The 27,005-nt window shown below is 37.9% G+C and overlaps 1 protein-coding gene across 1 annotated transcript in view; it reads left to right on the top strand.

The window, feature by feature from the left end:
• The first annotated feature begins 2,278 nt into the window (after positions 1-2,278).
• The window catches only part of VPS45 (vacuolar protein sorting 45 homolog (S. cerevisiae)), a 138,859-nt gene continuing 114,132 nt past the window's right edge, over positions 2,279-27,005 (top strand). The window contains exons 1-10 of the mRNA XM_006902225.1: positions 2,279-2,418; positions 3,077-3,211; positions 5,260-5,320; positions 16,254-16,333; positions 18,010-18,078; positions 18,200-18,337; positions 18,755-18,865; positions 21,167-21,301; positions 21,726-21,839; positions 22,180-22,347. Of these exons, the coding sequence (XP_006902287.1) occupies positions 2,326-2,418; positions 3,077-3,211; positions 5,260-5,320; positions 16,254-16,333; positions 18,010-18,078; positions 18,200-18,337; positions 18,755-18,865; positions 21,167-21,301; positions 21,726-21,839; positions 22,180-22,347 (1,104 nt within the window). The 5' untranslated portion in view covers positions 2,279-2,325. The remainder of the gene's footprint in view (positions 2,419-3,076; positions 3,212-5,259; positions 5,321-16,253; positions 16,334-18,009; positions 18,079-18,199; positions 18,338-18,754; positions 18,866-21,166; positions 21,302-21,725; positions 21,840-22,179; positions 22,348-27,005) is intronic.

Raw genomic sequence — 27,005 nt, 5'->3', positions numbered from 1 at the left:
TACATTATAGTAATAAGATTATTTGGTAATGTTGAATCTATTATTAAACTGACCCCAAGAAACATTGGTTATCATCTTGGTGGAAATATTTACACGTATTTACAATCGCTGAAGGAACTCTGGTGCCCCAGAGGTAGGGAGCTGTGCTGCCAACCCAAAGTCAAGCTGTTAGAATACATCTGTCAGGTGCCCTGAGAAAGAAAAAGATGGAAATCACCTCCCAAGTGATTTACCAGCCTCTGAAAACCTGCTAGAGTGTCAACTGAGTCAGTTCTGACTTCGTGTTGTTGTTGTTGTTGTTATGTGCTGCCAAGTTGCTTGTGACTCATAGTGACCCTATGTACAACAGTTCTGAACCTTGTCCTATCCTGAACCAACCTCACTGTCTCTGACACACTAGCCCCAATTACCCCAGTCACTGAGTCAATCCATCTCATCCACGGTCTTTCTCTACTCTCCCAAGCATTATGTCTTGTAACAAGCCCAAAGTATGTCAGACAGAGCCTCAGAATCCTTGCCTCCAAGGAGCAGCCTGGTCGCACCCTCTCTAGGTCAGACCTGTTTGTTCTCTTACCAGTCCATAGTATTGTTCAGTACTCTTCTCTAGCACCACAACTCAAATGCATGAATTCTTCTTCTATCATCCTTAGTCATTGTCTGGCTCTCTGACAAGTAATTGCATAGACCATGTAATTGTGAAGACTATGGCCTGCATCTGATGCACCTTGGTCTCTAGACCGACATCTTTGCTCTCCAGTACTCTGGAAAGGTCTTTGACAGCAAACTTTCCCGATGCAATTAGTCTTTTGATTTCCTGGCTACTGGTATCAAGAGTGTTGATTGTGGAGCCAAGCAAGCTGAAGCTGTTAACAATCTCAATCTGTTCCAACTTGAGGGCACATAAAAACACTACCACCACAAGCAGTGATTTCTTGCAGTTGTTTTTTATTATTTCCCTTATTTTACAATTTTCCTAAGTTACAGAGTGGAAAATATGTATTCTTTTTTTTTTTTTTACAACTGAAATGTCATGATGGAGAGATCTATGGAATACATATACAGACATTTAGAAGTTGTCAGTTTTAAGGGTTTTTTTTTCTTGGTAGATTTTTGTCATTTACCAAACGAAAATTTGTGAATCAGGCTCTTTCTCAAAATCCTCAGGCTAGTTTCCTTTAGCCCTTTCCTAGAGGACATTGTGCTTGGAAAAGTTGAGGTTCAGTGAAAAAAGGAAGTCCATCAAGGAGCTGCAGTTTATATAACAAGCAGTCATATACCAGTTAAATAAGGGGTTTGAACACAGCAAAGATTCTAAGGATGGCACAGGAGCAGACACGGTTTATTTCTGTTGTTTCTGCTGTGATGAGTTGAGCCCACTTGTCCACCTCTATAAACAGCCAGTTCTTGACTTTTATTTGTCCCCTGTAGGGAATGGAGAATTGGAGTGGGCTCCTAACTTCAGATGCTGACCCAGAGGACCAGATGTGCCCTCAGGTCAGAGAGTCCTGGCCAACTGCAAGTTTTGACAGTTGACTCCAGCTCCAGGAACCTCCTTGAAGTTATCACTAAAGGAGGTTCCCCTACTTTCTTCACCTAGCAAATATTTGTTCCATTTCAATTGCTCAGTCTTCTGAAAACTAATTAAGGCTCTACTTTACAGGTTGTTAACACAGGTACACTGTTCCTACTTGGGAGTCCCTGGGTGGTGCAAACTGTTAGCACGTTGGGCTGCTAACCAGAAGGTTGGCGGTTTGAGTCCAACTAGAGGCCAGGCAATCTACTTGGTGGGGAGAAGCACCCACTGAAAACCCTAGAAAGTAGTATGTACCATTCCCCCTAGCTGTGGTTCAAGTCCCCCAGAAGGATCACACCACTGCTATTCCTTTCATTTCTCACTACCATCCAAGAAAGTGTTAAAGGCGCATAATGACCCAACCACTCTGCTGTTCTCAGCTTAGAGCTAGCCTTAGCCAAGTCCCTTCGATATCAGAAGGCCTCTCCCTTTTCCCAAGGCACGAGGCATTTCAGATCGCTGCCAGAACTGAAGGTCTGGGACTCCAGAGCCTCGAGGGAGGAGGTGGGTCGAGAATCCCCCGTACGTGGTGGTCCAAGAGATCTCAGGCCCACTTTACACGCAGCCAAGAAACTATTGGCGTCCCCGGCCTCATAGCGGAACTACAATTCCCAGCATCGCTGCCGCCCGGACTCCCGGAAGCCAAAGTGGGGAGGGTAGGAAGCCACTGAGACCCCGCCGACAGGCCGGGGGTTTATTTAGCAAGGAAAGGGGGGCGGGAAGGGCTGTGGGGCGCCTGTCAACTCGACACCATGAACGTGGTTTTTGCTGTGAAGCAGTACATTTCCAAAATGATAGAAGACAGCGGACCTGGTATGAAAGTGCTTCTCATGGATAAAGAGACGGTGAGTTTGCGTTTCCTTCAGTATTTATGAAGCATTTGCCCCACCATTCCAATATCCGGTCCCATTCCACTGTAGGATTAGTATTTGATTATAGATTTCAAGACGAGACTCAGTTCTGTAAGAGAACTGAAAAGTTGCATAAAGCTTGCCCAGTGGGTTTTCATTGTAAATGACTACCTATTGCCCCAAGATTTCTTAAATCTGAGGAAACAGTTATTGAAATAATCCTTTCCTGAATGTCTCTATAAAGAAATAATTAGAATTTCTACTAATCAGTGAGATGGAGAACTTAGAAAACTTTGGGAATGGCCCTAATATTTCCAGTCTGCTTTATTTTAAAGTAAAAATGAAGTGACAAGTCATTATTTTTAGTCTCAGACTCTTTAAAACCCCCCAAACTAATTCCCTAAGGTAACACAAATTATGTATTGACTATATTCAAGAAGAACATGCTTTTCATCCTGGTATATTACCAACTTTCTTTCAGCGCTCCAAGTTATGTGTTAGCATTTAAGTTACCCAGCTAAGTATTAATAAAAATGAAAAGGAAAAAAAAAACCCAAACAAACAAAAAAACCAACAACACTCCAGTCTTTGGCATTGATGTTTGCATTTATTCTGTACTAGCATGATTTTAATTAATTCTTTCTCTTTATAGACTGGAATAGTGAGTATGGTATACACACAATCAGAGATTCTTCAGAAAGAAGTGTACCTCTTTGAACGTATTGACTCTCAAAATCGAGAAATTATGAAACATCTGAAGGCAATCTGTTTTCTTCGCCCTACGAAGGTACTATATGAACTGAACTACCATCTACCCAAGCAACCACAGAATGCTCTGGTTTGAACACAATAAGAAGGCAAAAATAAACTTTATAGTCATCATTCATGGCACCATAACTATTCTGATTTGTCTCTTGACTCTTCTCCTTTCCATATCTTATTCCACCTCTCACAGCCAATTCTTCCTTCAAGATACTTAACTGTAAATGGCAATGTAGAATCAATATGTTGGTATGCTATTTTTCATATGATCCCTTACTGGTCTTATACTGAGCTACACTGTAGAGTCTGGGTTGACATCTGTATTGCGTGGTAGTTATAAGGTTGCCCATTACTTACAGCCTTCTGAAAATCTGGCCTATATGGACATGTTTGGAAGCAGGAGTGGCATCCATTTCCTAAACAACGTGCCTCTGGAAACTATGATCTTTGATAAATGTCTATTGTTACAGAGAGGCTTCTGGCCTTTTGTTCCTAGAATCACTGTGATTAGTGCTAAACTTGAAGGCAATCAACAACAGTAAAATTAGTAAACAACTATTTTTTCAAAAATATACATATGCTTTACATTTTTTACTATTTCCAAAGCTACCACCACAGTAGAGACCATATCACTTTATTTCTGGATTAACATCCATACCTTAGGGGCCAGTCCTGGGAGAAAGAAATCATGCTTGGAAAGGTGGGGGTCAGCATGAGAGAGGGAGACTTTTAATGAGATGGATTGACATAGTCACTGTAACAATAGGCTCAAGTGTGTTGGAGATGGTGAGGATGGCACAGGTTAGGACAGGGTTCAGATCTGTTGTTCATAGGGTCACTACAAGTCATGGTCAACTTGATAGTACATAACTGCAACTTCCATTGCCACTTAATTGTGTATACAACTAACAGTGCCTTGAGTCATTATAATTTTCCTTACTCAGGAACATATAGTAGCTCAATTTTATTTTTATGGTTAAATCTGTACTTAAAAATTCAATAGTCAAAACCCTCTTTAAGCTGGTCAGTTCTGCCCCATTTATGAGCCTTCTCATGCCCCTACCTTACTCATGCTACAGCCAAAGGGGCCTTTTCACTATCCCTTTACATTGTCATTTCTGTCTCCTTTTTGTTCTTTCCCCCTAATTTAAAGGTTGTTTAGTCATCTATTAATCTTTGTCCATCACCTAAGTCTATTTTGTTCGTCATAGAAGTCTATTTTTAATCTCTTAAAAAATCCTTTTCTAATTCAGTCTTTGTGTATTATTGCACTTTATATCCATGCACATCAGATCCAGTGTACTCTTTTATCATGCTTATGCATTATGTACATTCCAAAAGACATATTATGCCATCCCCCATTTGAAGCCCTTGAATAACTTGCTATATTAAGCATTAAGGTTAAAAAAAAAAGTAAAAATGCCTGCTGTTGTTGATTACAACTCGTAGATTCTATAGCACAAAGTAGAACTGTCCCATAGTGTTTTTAAGATTGTATACATCTTTATGGAAGCAGACTGCCTACCATGTCTTTTTCCCTTAGTGCAATTGGTGGGTCCGAACCACCAAGTTTTTGGTTAGCAGTCAAACGTAACCATTATACCACCAAATTCCTTGAAGTAAATATGATTCACTGTATTTCTCTTGAATTTTTGGTTAAAAAAAACCCCTAAGGACATATTGAGATTCTATATAAAGAATTATAGACAGGTGAATTTATGAACGAGCAACCTGAAGAAAATTTGCAGAATTCTTTTGAGTTTTAGGTTATGTTTCAACATCAAGTTCCTTTGTATTTTTATCTTAATTTGGCCAAAATGATATAACTATTTAGTATTTACATACATGTATATAAATAATTATACATATATTTACACACACACAAATATATATAGTTTCTGGTTGTTATATTTTCTATATATTTATCACTTTTTTTGTCCACAATTCCTATTACTTCCTAACCAATGCATATTTAAAGTAGACCTTACCATATAATAAACTCACAGGAAACATGTTATTATTTTCCACCTAAATATTTCTTCTTATTGTTTTGTTTTTATTCTTTTTTCCTAGGAGAATGTGGATTATCTGATTCAAGAGCTTCGAAGACCCAAATATAGTATATATTTTATTTGTGAGTATATTATTCATCTCTTCAAACATTCTAACTAGTATGATTCATTGCCTATTTCGTATTATCAATAGAATAATTTAATCTGTCACTATAACGGTCTGTGGCTGTGGCTTTCATGTGATTTTTCTTAAATCTTGTGATCTCCATTCTATTCCAGAGATCTCAGGTAGTTTCTGTACATCTCTGATGATTGAGGTAAAAACTATTTGTTTTAAATTTCTACATTATATTTCAAGATATTTTGAAAGTGTCAAAATTCTAAGTGGTCAAATTTTACAACTAACATCTAAATATATGTAACATATTTCTATTTTATACTTTTATGTAATGAGGTTTAAGAGTTGATTTATTAATTTGGGAGGAAGGTATACTTGTGTTTGGTCAAGAAGTAGAGTATTACTTTACATAAAAAGGAGTACATTTCCTATTTTTTACTACTTTATGTGATACCAAGTTTGTGGCTACTATAAATTTTAAACAGACTTAAAATATTTATCTGCTTTGGAAGTTACACTTGCTTTCCTCTAGATGTCATTGTTGATCTTCATAGCATTTTTTTAAAAAAACCCAAATAAACCAAAACACACAAACTTGTTGGATTTGAGTCTTTTCCACCTCTTAGCATCCTGGTGGCATAGAAATTAAGTACTTGGGGATTTGGACTGGCCTTACAGTGGAATAAAGGTATAATTGACCATTCTACAGAAATTTCAAATAAACAAGCTTGTTGCCAAGCCAATGATTTCTGATGCATAGTGCTCATGTAGTATTTTCTATGAGTAGAACTGCCTCATAGCATTTCTAAAGTTATAACTTTTAAAAAACAGATAGCTACATCTTTCTTCAGAGGATTAGCTGGTAGGTTAAAACTGCAGCCAAACCATCAGGAGCTATATTTATAGCCTTGGAAACTGTATGCTATAGTTATAGTCTACCTTCTAGGAGGCTTACTAGACTACAGGCTTAGTGAACTCTCTCTGGTGACATTTTCAAAACTAAGGGCAAGAAATATTTAATATGTAGGAAAATTGAGAAGTTTTAGAGCTTACTTGGAGATATTGAAATTCAAGGGTTTGATACTTAGATTTTAGTTTAAGACTTTCTTCAGCAACTGCTATTTAATAATGATACAGAAAAAGTTAACATTTATATAAATGTTGAACATAGGTTCAATAGCTCTGAACCCTGCTCCCTGCTCTATCCTGTGCCAACCTCATCATCTCCAACACACCTAGCTCCCCACTCCCACCCTGTTACCCCAGTCATTGAATCAATCCATCTCATTGAGGGTCTTCTCTTGTGTTGTCCCACTATCCTCCCAAGCATGATGTCCCTCTGCAAGGACTAGTCCCTCCTTGCAACATGGCCATAGTATATCAGGGGGAGCTTCAGAATCCTTGCCTCCAAGGAGCAGCCTGGTTTCACCCTTTGCAGGATGAACACGTTTATTCTCCTAGCAGCCCATGGTATATTCAATATTCTGCTCCAGCACCACAGCTCAAAGGCATCAATTCTCCTTCTGTCATCCTTAGTCATTGTCCAACTCTCTGGTGCATAACAAGTAATTGTGAAGACCATGGCCTGGATTAGGCACACCTTAGTCTCTAGACTGACATTGTTGCTCTTCAGTACTCTGGAGAGGTCCCTGATAGCAGATTTCCTGGCTGTTAGTACCAACAGTGTTAATTGTGGAGCCAAGTGGGCCGAAGTTCTTAACACTCTCCTTCTCTTCACTGTCTATTATGATGCTGCCAATTGGCCCAGTGGTAAGAATCTTTGTTTTCTTGATGTTGATATTGAGCTTCAATCCATATTTAAGGCTGCAATCCTTGACTTTCTACAGCAAGCATTTCAGGTCCTCCTCATTTTCAGCAAGCAAGGTTGTGTCATCTGCGTAGCACAGATTGTTGATGAGTCTTCTTCCAATCCTGATGCCTCATTCCTCCTCATAGAGCCCAGTCTCCCAGATGATCTGTTCTGCATATAGATTGAAAAGGTATGGAAATAGGTTGCATACCCCTTTCCTGATTTTGAACCATACAGTGTTTCCTTGCTCTGTTCTAACGACTGCCTCCTGGTCCAAGTACACTTGGACCTATAGGCTTCACATAAGCACAATATTAGTTAGCACTAAAGCCTATGAACAGCTGCCGGTATATAATAATTAGTTTCAGAATTTTATTTGCTATAAATGAAAATTGATTCTTTAAAACCAAAAACCAAGAGCCAATATCATTCTTATTGCAGAAAGACTAAAAACATTCTCCTTGAGAGCAGGGACTAGACAAGGATGCCCACTGTTAACAGTCTTATTCATTATTGTACTGGAAGTATTTGCTGGGCAGGACTGCAAGAGAATGAAAAAAGAGGCATCCAAATTAGCAAAGAGATGGTAAAACTCGCTATATGCAGATGATATGATAGTGTACGCAGAAAACTGAAGGACTCAACAAAAAAATACTAGAGCTAGTAGACCAGTTTAGTAGAGTGACAGGATACAAGGTCGATGTACAAAAGTCAGTGGGATTCCTCTACAATAACAAAGAGCTCAGAAAAGGAAAATTAGAAAGCAATACCATTTACAGTAGCCAACCACAAATTGAGATACTTTTTAATAAACCTAACTAGAGATACAAATGACCTTTACAAAGAAAACTACAAAATACTTCTTCCAGAAATAATAAAAGACCTAAATAAATCAAAAAATGTTCCCTGCTCACAGATAGGAAAACTCAATATAGTGAAAATGAATATCCTTCCAGAAGCAATCTACATGTTTAACACAATCCCAATACAAATACCAAATTCGTTTTTCAAGCAGATAGAAAAGGCAATTGGCAAGTTTATTTGGAGAGGAAATAGACCTAGAATAAGCAAAGAACTTCTAAGAAACAAGAATGAAATGGGAGGCATAGCACTCCCTGAGCACAAATCCTACTACACAGCTGTAATAACTAAAACAGCAAGACACATAGGCCAATAGAACAGAATCAAAAACCCAGAAATTAACTCATCTGTTTATGATAAACTGATTATTTGACAAGGAAACAAACCTATGAAATGGGGAAATGAAAGCCTCTTCAACAAATAGTACTGGCAAAACTGGACTACATGCAGAAAGCTGAAGCAGGATCCATGTCTTTCACCACACAGAAAAATCAACTCAAGATGGATCAGAGACCTAGGGATAAAGCCCCAAACCATAAAGATCATAAGAGACAAACTGAGACCAAGCTTAGAATGCCTAGCCATGGTATAAAAAGGCTGACAAATACAGCCAGAAATATACAACCAGAGCATTGCAGACCAAGGGTAAAGTATTTTTCTAAATATTAATAATGAAACAGAATACCAAGAATGTAGGAGAAAACAAAAGTAAAGCAGGAGGCGAAGAGTTCTCGAACAAACTGAAGCCCCCTGATTCCAGCTTCCCTATATCTTTATTGAAAATTGCCAGGGAGCAAATCACAAAGAGAAGTCAAAGCAAATGAAGCTAAGCTCTTTCTATTGAAAACCTTCTCTTGACTCAGGAGGGAGGGGTTAGCAAATACAATGCAAGAATCCTGTAAAAGCTTATGGATTGCCCTAGCGTCTACCCCTGTAAACATTTAAGGATTGCCTTAGTGCTTCAGGTGAATTCCATCTTGTATCAGCCTCCCTCACAACCTGAAGTAGCATTCAGTTTATTAAAATATTTAATATGAAATTTGACTTTCCATACAGGAAAGGATAAAATTAATGAATGAAACTGTCTAAAGATTAAAACTCTGTGCTCATAAAAAAAAATGTTTTCCCACAGGGCAAAAAGACAACCTACTGACTTAGAAAAAACATTTGACAATACTTTTTTGGACAAGGGCCTTATAATTTTAGTTTACAGAGTGCTACAGGACCTTCAGGAAAAAGAAAGGGGGAAAAAAAACCCTACCCAATTACAAAATGGACAAAAGACATGGAAAAACTTTTCTCAAAGAAAGATATATAGATGGCCAACAGACATATGAAGAAATGCTAAAAATCACTGGCGATAAGAGAGTTGCCAATCAGTGCTACAATGAGATACCATCACACTCCAGTAGAAATGGCAGAGTTTAACAGGACAGCAAGCAATAAATGTTGGAGAGGATGCAGAGATAGGAACTCTTTTTATTATTATTATTATTATTAATTTTAATGAAAGTTTACAGAGACTTTGAGTTTCTCTTCATTCATTGTTGCCCTTTTCTCGCTGCCCAACCTCCCCCTCAGTTTGCTCTTCTCTTTGAAAGGTAAAAGAAAAATTCTTTCATTGTTAGACAATCCCTGCAAGTCCACTCAAGTATACAGTCTTTGTTTTGAAAAGTTAAAGAGAAATTATTTCATTGTTATACTATCTCTCCACCCCAAGTCCACTCCACTATGCAGCTTTCGTCTGGACTCCTGTCATGAAAATAATACCTAATCATATATCCCTTTCATACAGTTCTTTCCCTCATCTATTTCAATGCAGTATCCATAATTTATCCTATCTTTCTCAGTCTCTCCCTAACCCCAATGTCAGTCCCATTTTACAATAGTGGCACTATGCAGTATTTGTCCTTTTTTTATTGAGATATTTCACTCAGCATAATGTCCTCCAGGGTCACCCTTGTTGTATAGTATTTCATGAGTTCCTTCTTTTTTATTGCAGCATAGTATTCCGTTGTGTGATTATACCACAGCTTCTCTATGAGATAGGAATTTTTTTTATTATTAATTTTAATGAACGTTCACAGAGACTTTTGATTTCCATTCATTCATTGCTGCATTTTTCTCCCTGCCTATCCCTCCCCCTGAGATAGGAACTCATATACATTGTTGATGGGATTGTAAAATGGTACAACCACTCTGGAAGGCAGTTTGCTGTTGCCTCAAAAAGCTGAATAAAGAAGTTCCACATGATTCAGTTATTCCACTGCCAGGAATATACTCAGAGAAAATTGGAACTGAGACACAAACGGAGACTTGTACACCAGTGTTCATAGCAGCATTATTCACCATCAAAAGAGTATGGAAACAGCCCAGATGTCCAACCACAATCTAGTAGATTGAGAAACTGTGATAGATTCATGTGATGGACTACTGTGCAACAAGCACTCAGGAGCAACGATTTTGAAAATTACTGCATAATTTGGGAGAAACTGGAGATCTTTATGCTAAGTGAACTGACTCAGTCCACTAAGTACAAATACTACATAATACTGTTATTGTAAAAATGGAAAGTGGTGCTGGGGAAGAGTATTGAACATATCATGGACTGCCAAGAAAACAAACAAGTCTGTCATGGAGAGGGTGAAACCAGGCTGATTCTTAGATGCAAGGATTTTTAAACTGTCTCACGTACTTTGGGAATGTTGCTACAGGGACCAGTCCTTACAGAAGGACATCATACTTGGAAAGGTGGATGATCAGCACAAGAGAGCAAGACCGTGGATGAGATAGATTGACAGTGACTTTATCAGTGGGGTCAGTTGTGACAGGGACGGTGAGGCTATCTCAGGATAAGGCAAGGTTCAGAGCCATTGTTAATACAATCACTGTGAGTCATAATTGACTCGGCAACACATAAAAACAATTTTATTCCTTACAGACTTCTAACAATTTATATTTGCTCTCAACTTGCTTTTGTATCATTCCACTTTTACAATTTTATTTTTGTATGCTTTATATCTAATAAATATCTTTTTTCTAAATATCTTTTATATTTGGCCTCTATTCTCATATATATATAAAACCATATATATGTATATAAAACCATATATATATTAAAACATATATATATATTAAAACATATATATATATATAAAACTTTTTTATGGAAATTTAAAAATTTATGTAAAAGTAGAATAGTTGGTATATAGTCTGTAGGGCATGCCGCTCCAAGTGAGAAGGATGAGCAGTGTCTGTCGTGTGATTTATAGCTTGAAAGACCTGCTGAATGTCTGGCCATGAGTCAATTCAGACTCTGTGGTAAGGACTTTGAGTTTTGGGTTTGATGTACCAATGATCTAGTTTCAGTACTTAGCAATCTATAGGTAATTTTTTTTCTTTTTAAAATGAGTCTCTTTTTAAAAAAAAGTCTTGTTTTAAAAAAATTATTGTTTCACAGGACATTTACAAAGAAATTGATTTCTCATTCACTCATTTATACAGATTTGTCTCCACCTCCCTCCCTCTTCATTCCCTGATGAATGTCCTGTTCCAGCTTGTTTGATGCATTACTCATAATATCTTATCATCCTTTCTTTTCAGATGACCTTCCCTTCATATTCCGTGCTGTGTTCCTTATCTATCCATTCTCTTCCTGTTCTCCCTGCCACCCCCAAGTTGTTACTTCTTAGAGATGCATGCTGAAATATTTATTGCTTAAATGATATGATGTTGTAGATTTGCTTCAAGATAGTTTTGATTGAGAAGTAGACAGGACTGTAGCTAAAATGAAAATACCAGAACACCATTATTACATTGTTGTTGTTGTTATGTGCTGTCGAGTCGCTTGCGACTCATAGCAACCCTATGTACAACAGCCCTAAACTCCGCTCTGTCCTGTGCCAATCGCACTGTCTCTGACACTCCCATCCCAATTATCCCAGTCACTGAATCAATCCACCTCATAGAGGGCCTTCCTCTCCTGTGCTGTCCCTCCACCCTCCCAAGCATGATGTCCTTCTCCAAGGACCTGTCTCTCCTCACAACATGTTCAAAGTATGTTAGACGGAGCCTCAGAATCCTTGCCTCCAAGGAGCCACCCGGTTTAACCCTTTCCAGGACAAATCTGTTTGTTTTCCTAGCAGTCCATGGTATTCTCAATACTCTTCTCCAGCACCACAGCTCAAAGGCATCAATTCTCCTTCTATCCTCCCTGGTTATTGTCCAACTCTCTGATGCATAACACGTGATTGCGAAGACCATGGCCTGTATCAGACGCACCTTAGTCTCCAGAGAGATACCATTGCTCTTCAGTACTTTGGAGAGGTCCCTAACAGCAGACTTTCCCATGGCAATGCGCCTTTTAATTTCCTGGCTGCTGGTGCCAAGACTGTCGACTGTGGAGCCAAGCAAGCTAAAGCTGTGTACAATCTCAATCTCTTCACCATCCATCCTGACACTGCCAATTGGTCCAGTGGTGAGAATCTTTGTCTTCTTGACATTGAGCCTCAATCCATATTGTAGACTGCAGTCCTTGACACTCTGCAGCAGGCGCTTCAGGTCTTCTTCAGTTTCAGCAAGCAGGGTTGTGTCATCCGCATAACGCAGATTGTTGATAAATCGTCCACCAATCTTGACCCCACATTTCTCCTCATAGAGCCCAGCCTCCTGGATAATCTGTTCTGCATATAGGTTGAAAAGATATGGAAATAGGATGCATCCCTGGCATACGCTCTTCCCAATTTTGAACCATGCAGTGTTCCCTTGCTCTGTTCTGACTACTGCCTCCTGGTCCAAGTATAAGTTTCACATTAGAACGATCAAGTGTTCTGGGATTCCCATTCTTCTCAGAGTCAGCCATAGTTTGTTATGATCTACACAGTCAAATGCCTTTGCATAGTCAATGAAACACAGATAGACATTCCTCTGGTATTCCCTGCTTTCAGCCAAGATCCATCTAACATCAGCTACAATATCTCTAGTACCACAACCCCTTCTAAACCCAGCCTGGACTTCTGGTAGTTCTCTGTTGATGTGCTGTTCCAGTCGTTTTTGGATAATCTTCAGTAAAATCTTGCTTGCATGTGAAATCAGTGAGATTGTTCTGTAGTTTCCACATTCTGTTGGGTAAATAATTCTTTACTTTAAAATTTCTAATTCCCATGTCTAATTTTTTTCTTTTTTGTTTGAATCAAGAATAAAATTAGTTGTTTATGTGTCTTTGATCTTCTACAAATTTTTCTTTTTCCATAACATTTATTTATTTAAAAAGAAACTGAATTTTATGTAAATTTTTTCACAACCTAAATTTTGCTGATTCAATTTCTGTGGGGTAATTTAACATGTTCCATGCAATTCAGCATGTTCCTCTGACCTCTTTTGTTCTTGTTAGGTCCTGTCCGGTCAGCTTGAACTCTTGTTAATTGGTAATTGGATACCCATAACCCAAGCCTGTTGCCACTCAAGTTCATTCCAACTCTCAGCCACCCTACAGGACCGGCTAGAACTGCCCCCTAGCGTTTCCAAGGCTGCAGTCTTTATGGAAGCGGCCTTCCACATCCTTTTTTCTGAGAATGGCTCGTGGGCTCTAACTGCAGTCCTTTTGATTAGCAACTGAATGCTTTAGCCACTCTACTACCAAGACTCCTGGTGGCAGTCCACTTGTTAGGTTCCATCAAGTTGAGTACAACTCATTACAATCCTCTGAACATCATATCAGAACCTTGCCTTCTCATGCTTCATCTTCATGATCTCTGATAATTCTCGAGCCCATTGTTATAGTCACTGTGTCACTCTGTCTTGTTGAGGGTCTTCCTCTCTGTCTTACCCTCCACCTTTCCCAAGGACTGGTGTCTCCTGACAGTATGCCCAGAATATGTGAGATCAAGTTTCAATAACCCGGGCTCCAAGGAGCACCCTGGTTACATTTCCTCCAAGACAGACTTTTGTTGTTGTTAGGTGGTAGTGAGTTGACCATGACCCATAGCAAACCTATGTACAGCAGATCTGTACCCTGTCCTTTCCTTTGCCATCCTCATCATCTCTGATATATTTGACCCTATTGTTATAGTCACTATGTCAATCCATCTTGTTGTGGATCTTCCCCTTACTTATCTTACTAAGCATGATGTCTTTTCTCAAAGACCGGCCCCTCCTAAGAACATGTCCAAAGTATGCAAAGTATGTGAGACCAAGTTTCACCATCCTTGCCTCCAAAGATGACCCTGGTTTCACTTTCTCCAAGACATACTTGTTTGCTTTTTTGACAGTCCATGAGATATTCATTATTCTTCTCCAAAGCCACAACCCAAAGAAATAGATTCTTCTTCTATTATCCTTAGTCATTTTCCAACTTTCTGATGTATAGCAAGTAATTGAAAAGACCATGCATTAGATCAGGCACACCTTCATCTTTAAACTGACATCGTTGCTCCTTAAAGCTTTGGCAAGGTCCTCAACAACTGATTTTGCCATTGCAATACGTCTTCTGATTTCTTGACTACTGGTGTTTCTTGACTAAGGGTGTTGATTGTGCATCCATGTAAGAAGAAATTGTTAACAATTTCAGTCCTTTCTCCATCTATCATGATGTCTCCTGTTGGCCCATCAAGCACTTCAGATCTTCTTCACTTTCCACAAGCAAGGTTGTGTCATCTGCATAATGTGGGCTGTTAATGAGTCTTCCTCAGATCCTGATGCCACTTTCTTCATAAAGTTCAGCTTCCAGAATTATTTGCTCAGCATACTGATTGATTAGGTATGGAGAAAAGCTATATCCTTAATGCACATCTTTCTTGATTTTAAACCATGCATTGTTTCCTTGCTCTGTTCTCAAATCAGCCTCTTGGTCTTCACATGAGCGCAATTAAGTGTTCTGTGATTCCCAATTCTTCTCGATATGTAGCCATAGTTTGTTGGGATCCACACAGTCAAATGCCTTTAAATAATCAATAAAACATATATAAACATTCTTCTGGTATTCTCTGATTTCAGCCAAGATCTTTTTGACATCAGCAGTGATATCTCTCATGCCACAGCCTTTTAAATCCAGCTTGAATTTCTGGAAATTCTCTGTTGATAAAAAGTTCCATTCTTTTTAAGATAATATTCAGAAGTATTTTACTTGCATGTAATATTAATTATATTATTCAATAATTTTTGTTTTCTATTGGATCACATTTTTGAGAAATAGGAACAAGTATGCATCTCCTCCAATCAATTGGCCGAGTAGCTGTATTCCAAATTTCTTGGCACAGACTGGTGAGCACATCCCCAGAGCTGCATCTCTTTGTTGAAACATGTCACTTGGTATTCCTAGGGCCCATTTTTTTTAATGCCTGTAGTGCATCTTGAACTTCTCCCTTTTTTACCATTGATTATTCATCATATAGCGCTTTCTAAAATGCTTCTGTGTCAGCCATTCCATTTGGGACAGTGATTGTTTATTCATTTCATTTCTTTTTTCACCAGTCGTCTTTTAATACTTCATGGATCCTTCAAGATTTTGCCCATAGTATCCTTCAATATTGCAACTCAAGGATTGAATTTGTTTTCCAGTTCTTTCAGCTTAAGAAATGCCAAGCTTGTTCTTCCTGTTTGTTTTTTGACTCCAGCTCTTTGCACATTTCTTTATAATCTTTTGCTTTGTCTTCTTGAGCTGTCCTTTGGAATCTTCTTCAGCTCATCTCTTTTATTTCAGCATTTGTTCCCACTTTAGAGGACTTTAATATGATTCAGATTAAATTTCTTTTTGGCAAGAATATAAATGATGTTGTATGCTTCCATTGTTTCTTACTATGATATTACCAGCTGTTGATGTTCAGTGCCTGTATCTGTTCATTAATTAAAAATTGAAAAACGGATTATGTTCAAATTCTGTAATTAGTTTCCCTGAAATTTCTCCTCATCTACTCTTTTGTTAACCAGAAATACAATTTATATACAAAAGACAGGATAAAAGCTTTCTTCTTTCCATTTATTTACTGTTAGGACTGAAATGTCTTGGCTTGGTTTCCTAGAGTCGTCTGGTGATTTTATTGGTGGTATCTTTGTGTGATTCTATTATTTTTTAGCATTACTATGAATTTTAGGTTTAAACATGCTTGTGCTGCTTATTTTAGTTTGAAAATTTTTTGCTTTCACTAATGCCATGATGTATTCTGAACTAAACTTCACTCATTTATTAGATTTTTGCTGTCAGACCATCTATGTCTAATTGCAGTAAAAATGATCTTCAAATCAACCGCAACTCATATGTCTGTTTCAGATTTCAGTAATGTGATCAGTAAGAGTGATGTGAAGTCATTGGCTGAAGCTGATGAGCAGGAAGTTGTGGCAGAGGTTCAGGTAAAGTATTGGCTCTCTCTAGCACATTTTTTCTAGCAGCCCTTTGAGAAAAATCAGGTCTGAAGGTAAGGGAGCTACTATCTCAAAGGAAGGGAGACTGTTAATCAGACAAAATAAATGTGCATTGCACAAGACTGTTAACCCCACAGCAGTGAGCTTGGATATTCCTATTTATGAAGTTTGAAGAGGTGTCAAGTGAATGAGAATAATATTAAAGGGATCAGTGGGAATGTGGAACAAAGAGATTGAGTTGATGGATTGATAGGAAAGATTTCACAAGTTTAGGGATAGAATCAGGTATTTCCTATGCTACGTTTGTGAGTGGCACTATAAGGCTACTTACTGATCAGTAGGACTACCATTGGGAGAGATAAGAAATAAAGGTTTGGGGTTTTTTGTTTTGTTTTGTTTTTTATTTTAAGAGACATTTTTAAAAGAGGTCACAACACTAACCTTTTGGCCCACTCTGTCCCTGGTCAGTCTACAAGTGCTTGCTCAGCAACTGGGTACATTTTTTAGTAGCATGAGTGAAAAGTGAATAGAAGTGTATATAAGACAGATATTCAAATGATTTCCATAGGAACACAGATAAGTGTGACCCCATCACCTAGTCTTCCATATTGTTGCATCTGTTCCATCTCATTCTACTCATATAAAGACATTTTAAAACTAGCAATAATTAAGTGAGATGGTCCCCTCAAATCCCTTAATTCAAGCTAAACTTGGAGTTAACAGCTACCAAAATAGTATCTACACATTAATACGCTGTTTCATTCCACTTTCCCAAGCACAAAGGAATGGCGGAGTGCTGATACCCTGCTCCTCTACTTTAAGTGGGGACTCACTGTTCTTGATCTGCTGCATTAGTTGTCATGTTGGCCCAGACATCACAGAGTAGATAGCTGGCCTCAGGAACCCACTGAAAGTAGAGGTAACAGCAGTGATGTTAAGCACCCATGTTTTCAAACAGTATCCAATCACCCAGATGCAGGAAATAAAGGTTTTAAATGAAGTTTCTTAAATTCTGTTTGTGGTTATCTTGCTATGGGAGGTAATAAGCAGGCTTTTGTCATTAGGCTAGAAGTTAGAAATTGCTAATTGTTTTCTCTGAATTAGAACGTCTCATATTACCTTTTCCTTCTTAAACACATAATATTTAGAAATATTAATTTCGTTTGTGAAATGTCCTAAGTGAAGAATATTATCCTCATTGTCAACAAGTAAACAAATTTTGGATTTTTCAAAAGTATATGTTTTGTTATAAATTAATGAAAAGGAATTACCTATTTTAAATTATGTTCACCAGTGGACAGTGAAGTTCTTTTTTTATTCATTTTTTAAAAATTAATTTTAATAAAAATATACAGACTTAGGGTTTCCATTCATTCATTGTTTCACTTTTCTCCCTGCCCAGCCCCTCCCCCCCCAGTTCACTCTTCTGCTTGAAAAGTAAAAGAAAAACTCTTTCATTGTTATGCAGTCCCTCCCCCCAAGTCCACTCCACTTGGACAGTGAAGTTCTTTTTTGTCTGAGTGTAACGTTATACACTCTGTTATGTATAGATGTCTCTGGAAATAAAATAGGTCTGTTACACCTGACTTTGATGATGTCACATGTGGAAACCTGGTAAAATGAGAGTTTATAGGGTGACTGAACTCACTGTTCTTTTTTTGCAGGAATTTTATGGTGATTACATTGCTGTGAATCCACATTTGTTCTCCCTCAATATTTTGGGTTGCTGCCAGGTATGAAACAAAAGCCTTTTTTAAAAAGTTCATTTCTCAGGTGGGAGTTAGTTCAGCAAATAATTTGACTTGTAAAATAAGATTTTAATATTTTATCTGAATTTTTGTATTTAACACAAAGGGTCGCAATTGGGATCCAACTCAGCTATCCAGAACAACTCAAGGACTGACCGCTCTTCTTTTATCCCTGAAGAAATGCCCTATGATTCGTTATCAGCTTTCATCAGAGGCAGCAAAGAGACTTGCTGAATGTGTTAAGGTATGGCATTGTCCATCTCTGACTCCACAACATGAAGGCTATTTCTCTCTACTAGAGAATGTTATCTTATAAGTCAGAAACAACAAAATCTAAGTAGAACTAAGAAGATGATGATTTTGGTAAAAAGCTAGGTATTTGCAATCCAAAACAAAAAAAACCCCACACCCAAATTACAGCTTAATTTCTGATTCTAACACAGGAAACATCCACAGACTGTTTAAACTTTTTTGTTAAATAGAGCTTCAAATCCTAATCTCTCTTGAATGCCACTAAACTTGGTGAAACCTTTGTTTGTGGAATGCTTTTTCAAGTGCAAAGATCTACTATTGAGTGTGGTTTTATGTACAAATTTCCTATTTATATCACCTTTGTTTGCAACTAATTGTTTGACCAAACTGTTTTCTGTCTCACCCACAGCAAGTGATAACTAAAGAATATGAACTTTTTGAATTCCGGCGGACTGAAGTTCCTCCATTGCTACTTATTTTAGATCGCTGTGATGATGCCATCACTCCATTGCTAAACCAGGTGCAAAAGAAACCTTTACTAGCAGAATAAAAGGATGTTTTTAAGTAATATCTGTAAAAATGCAGGAATGGAAATGTACAGCATGATCTACTTTTTCCACCTCCTTATCTTCAGTTGTTCCTATTTTTACCTTGTGTTTCCTGATATTTTGGTTTCACTATTCTTCCAACTTCATTTTTCTTTGACTCTCTTCTGCCTTGTTCTTCCTGCCCTTTTCTGTCATTTCTTCCCCCTTCTAATAAAGGCAGCTTCTAAATTCTGTAGATTCTGCTTTTCTAGCATTTGTTTCTGTCTACTCTTTTCCATTCTTACATCATTACCTTGGTGCAGACCATAATCTTTTGCAGGAATACTGAAATAGTCTTATGGTTAATTCCCCATTTTGAATTTCTCCTCATTCTAATATATTCCATAGACACAATGTTGTAAAATTACTATTCTTTAAGCACAAATCTAATCCCATTTCTGCCCCAGCTTAAAAATCTTTATTGGTTCCCATTTGTCTAGTAGGTTAAGTGTAAACTACTCAATTTAGCATCCAGGAACTTTCATAGTAGAGCTTAACTTCATATAAAACTGAACAGGGCTGCCCACATATGTCTCTTGGTTTCCTGTCACCATGCATATGTTCATGTTGCAGCTTCTGTCTGAACTGTTGAATTTTTGAACTACCTTCTTTTCCTAGCTCTGCCTATCAAAATGCTTCCTTAAAATCACTCAACGACAATGCATGACAGGAAAGGCTATATATAATAAGTGGGATTACCTGTTGTGGATATGTAATTAATGTAAATAAAAGTATGCATGAATGATTCAATGGAAAACCAATATACTCTGTAAACTTGCAGTCTATTCACAACTAAAAAAATATTTAAAAACCACTCAAAAGCCATTTAACTTCACCTTGTTAGGTCCCATCAAGTCAGAACCAACTCATTATAGCTGACCCTCCAGTGGATTTTCAGAAGCTGTATACTTACATAAGATTAGATTGCCCTTTCTTTTCCCTATAGAGTGTGTGATGGATTTGAACCCTGTGTCTTTGAGTTGGCAGTGCAATTTCTTACCACTCAGCCATCACATCTCCTCTAACTTCACCTGGAAACCCATATGCTTTCATTAACATATGTTCTTTTCTCTAATAGCTTTGTAGAAGTTTATACCTTTCTTATGTTTCCTGCTTTCTTGCCTTATTTTCTCTTTAGTTATTTTCACTCTTCCTGAATTATTCTTTAAGACAAACTGTGACTTAAGTTTGTTATTCTAAATAAAAAACAGTGCCTTGTCTATAATGGTGAATATGACTTTTTGGGGATAGGTACTGTGTGTATATATATATATGTGTGTGTGTGTGTATATATATAATTTGTCATAGATTCCTATGACAAAGCTTTTAGGAATAAATAAATTTCTTTTATAGCCTCTTAAATGGTTTCTTGGTAAAATTAGATTGCTTTAAATTAAATATAAACTCAAACAACTCAACTTATTACTATGAAGTCAGAACTGACTCATACCTGACCCTCCACTGGGCTTTTAGAGGCTATAAATGCACAGGAGGAAGTTGCCCTTCTTTATCCCTCAGCTTGGAACCACTGGCCTTTGGGTAGGTAGTGCACCTCTATCTGTTAGATCACATGAGCTGCCTAAAATTAAGTATACTGATAGAAATTTTCCTTGCATACCATGATTTAGAATGTAAATAGCTGGAAAATACTTTTGTCTAATGGATTTATAACTAAATTAACCCATTCTCCATAAATGGTGACAGAACAGAATTGACTTTCTCCTTTCCAATTTAACCAAAATAGATACAAACTTCTGAATATGCCAGTATTTAGATCAGCTCACAAGGTTCTTTCTGATAATATTAGTGTTCTGTGGATAAATATAGCACCACTTAGATCTGCAAGAACACACTTCTCATTGCTGCAGAAAGCCACAGAGCATACAGGAAGTGGTACAGCTTGTAACTGCAGTACCAATATAGCCCTATCTGTGAAGCCAAAAATATACTCTTAATTCACAGGCAAAGATTGGAGCTAATGATAGATCTAATTTGTTTTCTTTCTATTAGGAAAATAATTCTTGTTACCCTTCTTCCAAAAGTGTAAAATCTAAAAGTATTTTGACTGTTGAGTGTTTAACCAATTAAAATGACACTCTTAATGCTTATTATAGAACTAAATAGAGCAGATCTGTGTAAAGAGGGCTAATTAATAAGAATGTTATTAAATTTTATTTGTTTTCCAGAACATTTTTTTGTCAATTACCTTTTTTTTGTCATAATTCTTTCTTTAGTGGACATATCAAGCCATGGTCCATGAACTATTGGGTATAAACAACAATCGGATTGATCTTTCCAGAGTGCCAGGAATCAGTAAAGACTTGAGAGAAGTGGTCCTGTCTGCAGAAAATGATGAATTCTATGCAAATGTAGGTGTTTTGGGGTTTTAAAATATTATAATTAAGTTTTTGTAAGAAAGTCAATAGTGGCTTCTTAGAATGGAAATCTGTATGGGATTTTGTGTAGGACAGTAGAGGGATGTGGAAAGACTGCATCTCATGGAAAGGCAGAAGACTTGAATTCTGACCCTTTACAATAGATTTTTTCATAGAAATCACATACTTTTAAAATTTTGAATCCAGTGTAATTACTTCCTTTCCTGTTGAGTAGTCAGTCCTTCATGAGAATAGTAACGGTATTCATCAGCAGTATCCTGGCCTGTGTCCAACTTTGGTAATTATAATGGAATTCTTGTCTTTTAAAAATTCTAACTATATAAGATTCTTTGTTAATTCTTGTTTTAAACTGTCATATTAATTGATAGAATTGTTTTTCTAACTTGTTTTTTTATAGAATATGTATCTGAACTTTGCTGAGATTGGTAGCAATATAAAGAATCTCATGGAAGATTTTCAGAAGAAGAAGCCAAAGGAACAGCAGAAACTAGAATCAATAGCAGACATGAAGGTAAATGAAACCTGTGCAGTGTAATTGACATGCAAGACTGGAACTGGTCATGTAAGTAACATTTCTAGAATCTTCTAAGCCTGATTTCAGCCTTGATTTAGTCTTACTATATGTAATGCCTCTTCTTAGTGAACTTCACAATAAACCATGTGGTTCTTTCCATTCTTCAGATACTAACTAGTTCTTCCCTTTTTATGTATAACAAACTGTCATGTGATTAAAAGTTGTAGGTTCCTTATTCTAAGCAGAAAACAGTCCCTGCTTTTTCATTCTTACTACATGTACCGCTGTCCCAGTCAAGAAATAACAGAATCTTCTGTTGATGTTTTCCCCATTGCAGGCATTTGTTGAGAATTATCCACAGTTTAAGAAGATGTCTGGGACTGTATCAAAGCATGTGACAGTTGTTGGAGAACTGTCTCGGTTGGTCAGTGAACGGAATCTGCTGGAGGTTTCAGAGGTTGAACAAGAACTGGCCTGTCAAAATGACCATTCTAGTGCTCTCCAGGTACCTATTCAGTCCAATTTGATGCACACCTACTATGTGTAAAGTCATTGTGTCAGGCAAAACAAGAGATATAAAGTCAAGTAGTCATTCACCAAGATGAAATTTACAGTCTAACAAGGAGCTGAGACAAGAACACAAATCAGTATTGTTGAAGACAGATGTACTTAAGTGCTACAGGAGAAGTATTGTGTGCAATGGGGATTCCAGAGGACTTTGTCAGTTAATTCTTTCTGAAAGTATTTTATTCTTCTAGAAAGAGCACTTAGGTTAGAATCAGAACATCTGGATTGTAGTATTTGGTTTGCCACTTATTTTGTGGTCCAGACTCAATCTTTGAACTAGTTTTCTCATTTGTAAAGCAGATATAATACTTAACAGTAGTTGAGAAGATTTTAAAAGATACGTATTAAAATGTATTATCTAAGCATTTATATTTTTATTATTAAGCATTGGAGTGCTCTCCATCTATAAATATATAAATGTCTGCTACATATACATACTAATATGAGTGTTGTAGCAATCTCTGGTAACCTAGTGGTAAGGAGCTGTGCTACCAACCTAAAGGTATGTGGCTTGAATCCACCAGCTGCAGACTCTTCCCATGCAATTTCCTGCCTCTGAAAACCCATTGGAGGGTCTGCTGTGAGTTGATTCTGACTCCATGGCACATAACAACAACAACAACAACAGGGATACTTCATTGGTTTCCTAGGACTGCCATAATAAATTACCACAAACCAGGGGCCTTGAAACAATAGGATTTTATTCTTTCACAGTCTCAGACACTAAAAGTCCAAAATCAAGGCTTTCTCTGAAGACACAGAGAGGAGTTCTTTCCTGCCTCTTTGTAGCTTCTGATGATGGTTGACAATCTTTGATGTTCCTTATCTTGCAACTCCATCACTTCATTCCCTGCCTTTGTTGTCACATGGCCTTATTATAGTGACACCAGTTACTGCATTTAAGACTCTCAGTGAATGGGTAGCAGAGCTCTGGTGTCTTACTGGGCAACTGCCAACTCAAAGAAAGCTGGTTAAAATCCACCAGCTGCTCTGCAGTAGAAAGATGGGCAGTCTCTTCCCATGATATTTACAACTGAAAACCCACTGTAGGGTCAGCTATGAATCAGTTCTGACTCCATGGTAATAACTTTCACTTTTGAGGTGAATGTGGCATTGTCTTAACTGATTACACTTGCTGAAATTGTATTTCCAAATAAGGTCACATACTGAGGTCTGGATGGACATTAATATTTAGAGGACACTAGTCAACCCAGTAGAGGTACAAAGATGAATAAAATACAAACTTTTCCCTTAAAGAGTTAACTTATTGCATTCAAACATGCTGTAAGTGCTAAAAATGGGATATGGAAATACAGAGGACGGAACAATTGTTTTCCCTGAGGGTGAACATAAGAAACTTCTTAAAGAAGAAGACATTAGATTTAGGTCTGGACAGATAAATAAGTAAGTAGGCGTACATCAAGCAAAGAAGAGGGGAACGTTCTTGATAGAGGAAGTATGGAGATGTGAAAAAACAAAGTAAAGAAATGGAAAAGTTCAGCATAGCTAATACAAGATAGAAGACGTGGATTTCGTCTCAGATAAGCAAAAAAAGATAAACTGAAGTCTGATTATAGCTTTTGAGACGTGGTTGATCTTTAATATGACAATGATGGGATGCTCTCACAGAGTTTAAAAGAAAAGTGAGAGAAGACGACCCTGACCCCAAGAAATTTACACTGAAGCGACAAAACTAAAGCATAACTGGATGTTTCAAGGTAATATTGAATTAAGTTAAAATGATGATATTCATTTAGATAAGATATGAAATGATTAGGGGTATTTTCTTAGAGCAGATAATTAAGCTGGACCTTTAAGAATGAATAGAATTTGGAGGAGGATTTCAGTCAGGGACAACAGTACAAACAAATATGCAGAAGTATGCAGGAAGTAATGAACAATTTGATGTGGGAGAGTGGGTGTGGAAGATAAATAGGAGGTAAATAGAATGTTGTTGTTGTTAGGTACCATCGAGTTGAGTATGTCTCATCATAGCAACCTTATGAACAAAAGATCTGAACCCTGTTCTATCCTGTGTCATCTTCACACTTCCTGACATAAAAGAGCCCATTGTGGCAGTTTTCGCGTCAATCCACCTGGTCAAGTGTCTTCTTCTCTTTCGCTGACCCTTCACCCTTCCCAGTATCATGTCCTTCTCCAAGGAATAGCTTTTCCTAGAAACATTCCCAAAGTATGTGAGATGAAGCCATATCATTCTTGCCTCTCAAGAGCACTCCAGCTGCACCCTCTCCAACACATATTTGTTTTTTCTTTTGGCTGTCCAAAACAGGTAAACATAAATCAATTTATGGAAAAACTTGTAAGAGGAATTTGTACTTGTTGATTTAGGTATAGTGATCCAGTGTAGGGACTTATGTAGTAAGTTGAAGTGACAAAATTAACATTTTAGAAAATTTAATAAGGATGCTTTGGAGAAGGAAACACTAATCAAAAAAGTTGGTAGACTTAGGGTGTCATTAGTGAAAATAAAAAACAAGCCAAATCTACTCTGAGGCTGTAAATCATTCCAGGCAGATACTTGCCATTTGCTCCCACAAAACAGCTGGTGGATTCAAATGGCCAGCCTTTCATTTAGCAGCCCAGCACATAGCTTGCAATACCACCAGGGCTCCTAAAAAATGTACCATAAAGGTTAAACCTGAGAGATAAGGAAAGGTGAAAAACCAAGAATTTCATGTAGATGTCGAGACAGTACAAATCAGATCATTGCAAGGTTCCTAAAAAAATGACAAAATACAGTATAATTAACAAGTAATCTAGCAATGAAAGCCCTTTGTGGGAAATAGCCGTTTCTAAACCACAGTAACCCCAGCAGGTGGCTCAGGTGTGTCAATATATATATACATATACATATTATGTCAGCTATGAGTAGGTTCTGACTTAACAGTATATAACAACAAAAACTCACTTATTTGAAGCACATTTTCTGATGAATTACCCATTGCTATCAAGTCAATTCTGACTAATAATGACCCTGTAGGACAGGACTTTCCAAGGTTATAAATCCTGTGCAAACAAGCTGAACCACTGGGCTTTTAGTAAACAACCAAGTGCCTAACCACTGCACCACAAGACTCCTTTCCTAATTATGTTATTGTTAAGTGTCACTGAGTTGTCTGTAACTCATAGTAACCCTATGTACAACAGCTTTGAACCCTGCCCTATCCTGAGCCAATCTCATCATCTCTGACAGACCTAATTTCATTTCTCTAGTCACTGAGTCAACCTATCTCATCCTGGGTCTTCAACTCCTGTGCTGTCCCTCCACTCTTCCAAGCATGGCCATATGCCCAAAGTATGTGAGATGGAACTTCAAAATCCTTGCCTCCAGGTAGCAGCTTGGTTTCACTCTCCCCAGGACTGACATATTTGTTTTCCTGGCAGTCCATGGTATGTTCAACACTCTTCTCCGCCACCACAACTCAAAGGCATCGATTCTTCTTCTATCATTCTTAGTCATTGTCCAGCTTTCAAAAACAACTGGAACAGTACATCAGCAGAGAACTACCAGATGTGCAGTCTGGGTTTAGAAGAGGCCATGGCACAAAGGATATCATAACCAATGTTAGATGGATCTTGGTCAAAAGCAGAGAGTCCCAGAGGAATGTCTATCTGTGTTTCATTGACTATGAAAAGGCTGTGTGGATAACAACAAATTGTGGCTAACCTTGGGAAGACGTGAATCCCAGAGCCCTTAATTGTGCTCATGTGAAACCTATACTTGGACCAGGAAGCAGTAGTCAGAACAAAGCAGGGACACATTGCATGGTTCAGGATCAAGAAAGGTATGCGTCAAGGATGCATCCTATCTACATACCTTTTCAACCTATATGCAGAATAGATTATTTGGGAAGCTGGAGTTTATGAGGAGGAATCTGGCATCAGGATTGGAGGAAGTCTCATCAGCAATCTCTATTATGCAGATGTCACAACCTTGAAGAGGACCTAAAGCACTTGTTGCAGAAGGTCAAGGACTTGAGTCTTCAATATGGATTGAAGCTCAGCATCAAGAAAACAGAGATTCACACTACTGGACCGATTGGCAGCTTCATGATGGAAGAGATTGAGATTGTTAGCAGCTTCCGCTTGCTTGGTTTCACAATCCACACTCTTGGCACCAGCAATCAGGAAATCAAAAGATGAACTGCTTTGGGAAAGTCTGCTGTCAGGGATCTCTCTAGAGTACTTAGGAGTAACGATGTCAGTCTAGAGATTAAGATGCACTTGATACAGGCCATGGTCTTCTCAATTACCTACTAATTATGTTGTGTTGTTTTTATGTGCCGTCGAGTCGCTTGCGACTCATAGCGACCCCTATGTACAACAGCCCTAAACTCTGCTCTGTCCTGTGCCAATCACACCGTCTCTGATACACCCATTCCAATTACCTGTCACTGAATCAATGCACCTCATAGAGGGTCTTCCCCTCCTGCGCCTGCCTTCCACCCTCGCTAGCATGATGTCCCTCTCCAAGGACCGATGCCTCCTTACAACGTGTCCAAAGTATGTTAGATGGACCTCAGAATCCTTGCCTCCAAGGAGCCACCCAGTTTGACCCTTTCCAGGATGAATCTG

This window comes from Elephantulus edwardii, unplaced genomic scaffold (genome assembly GCF_000299155.1).
Source record: "Elephantulus edwardii isolate Elephantulus edwardi_28Jun2011 unplaced genomic scaffold, EleEdw1.0 scaffold00384, whole genome shotgun sequence".
Classification (NCBI taxonomy): domain Eukaryota; kingdom Metazoa; phylum Chordata; class Mammalia; order Macroscelidea; family Macroscelididae; genus Elephantulus; species Elephantulus edwardii.
The sequence above is the reverse complement of the archived record's forward strand: the minus strand, read 5'-3'. Positions and strand labels throughout refer to the sequence as shown.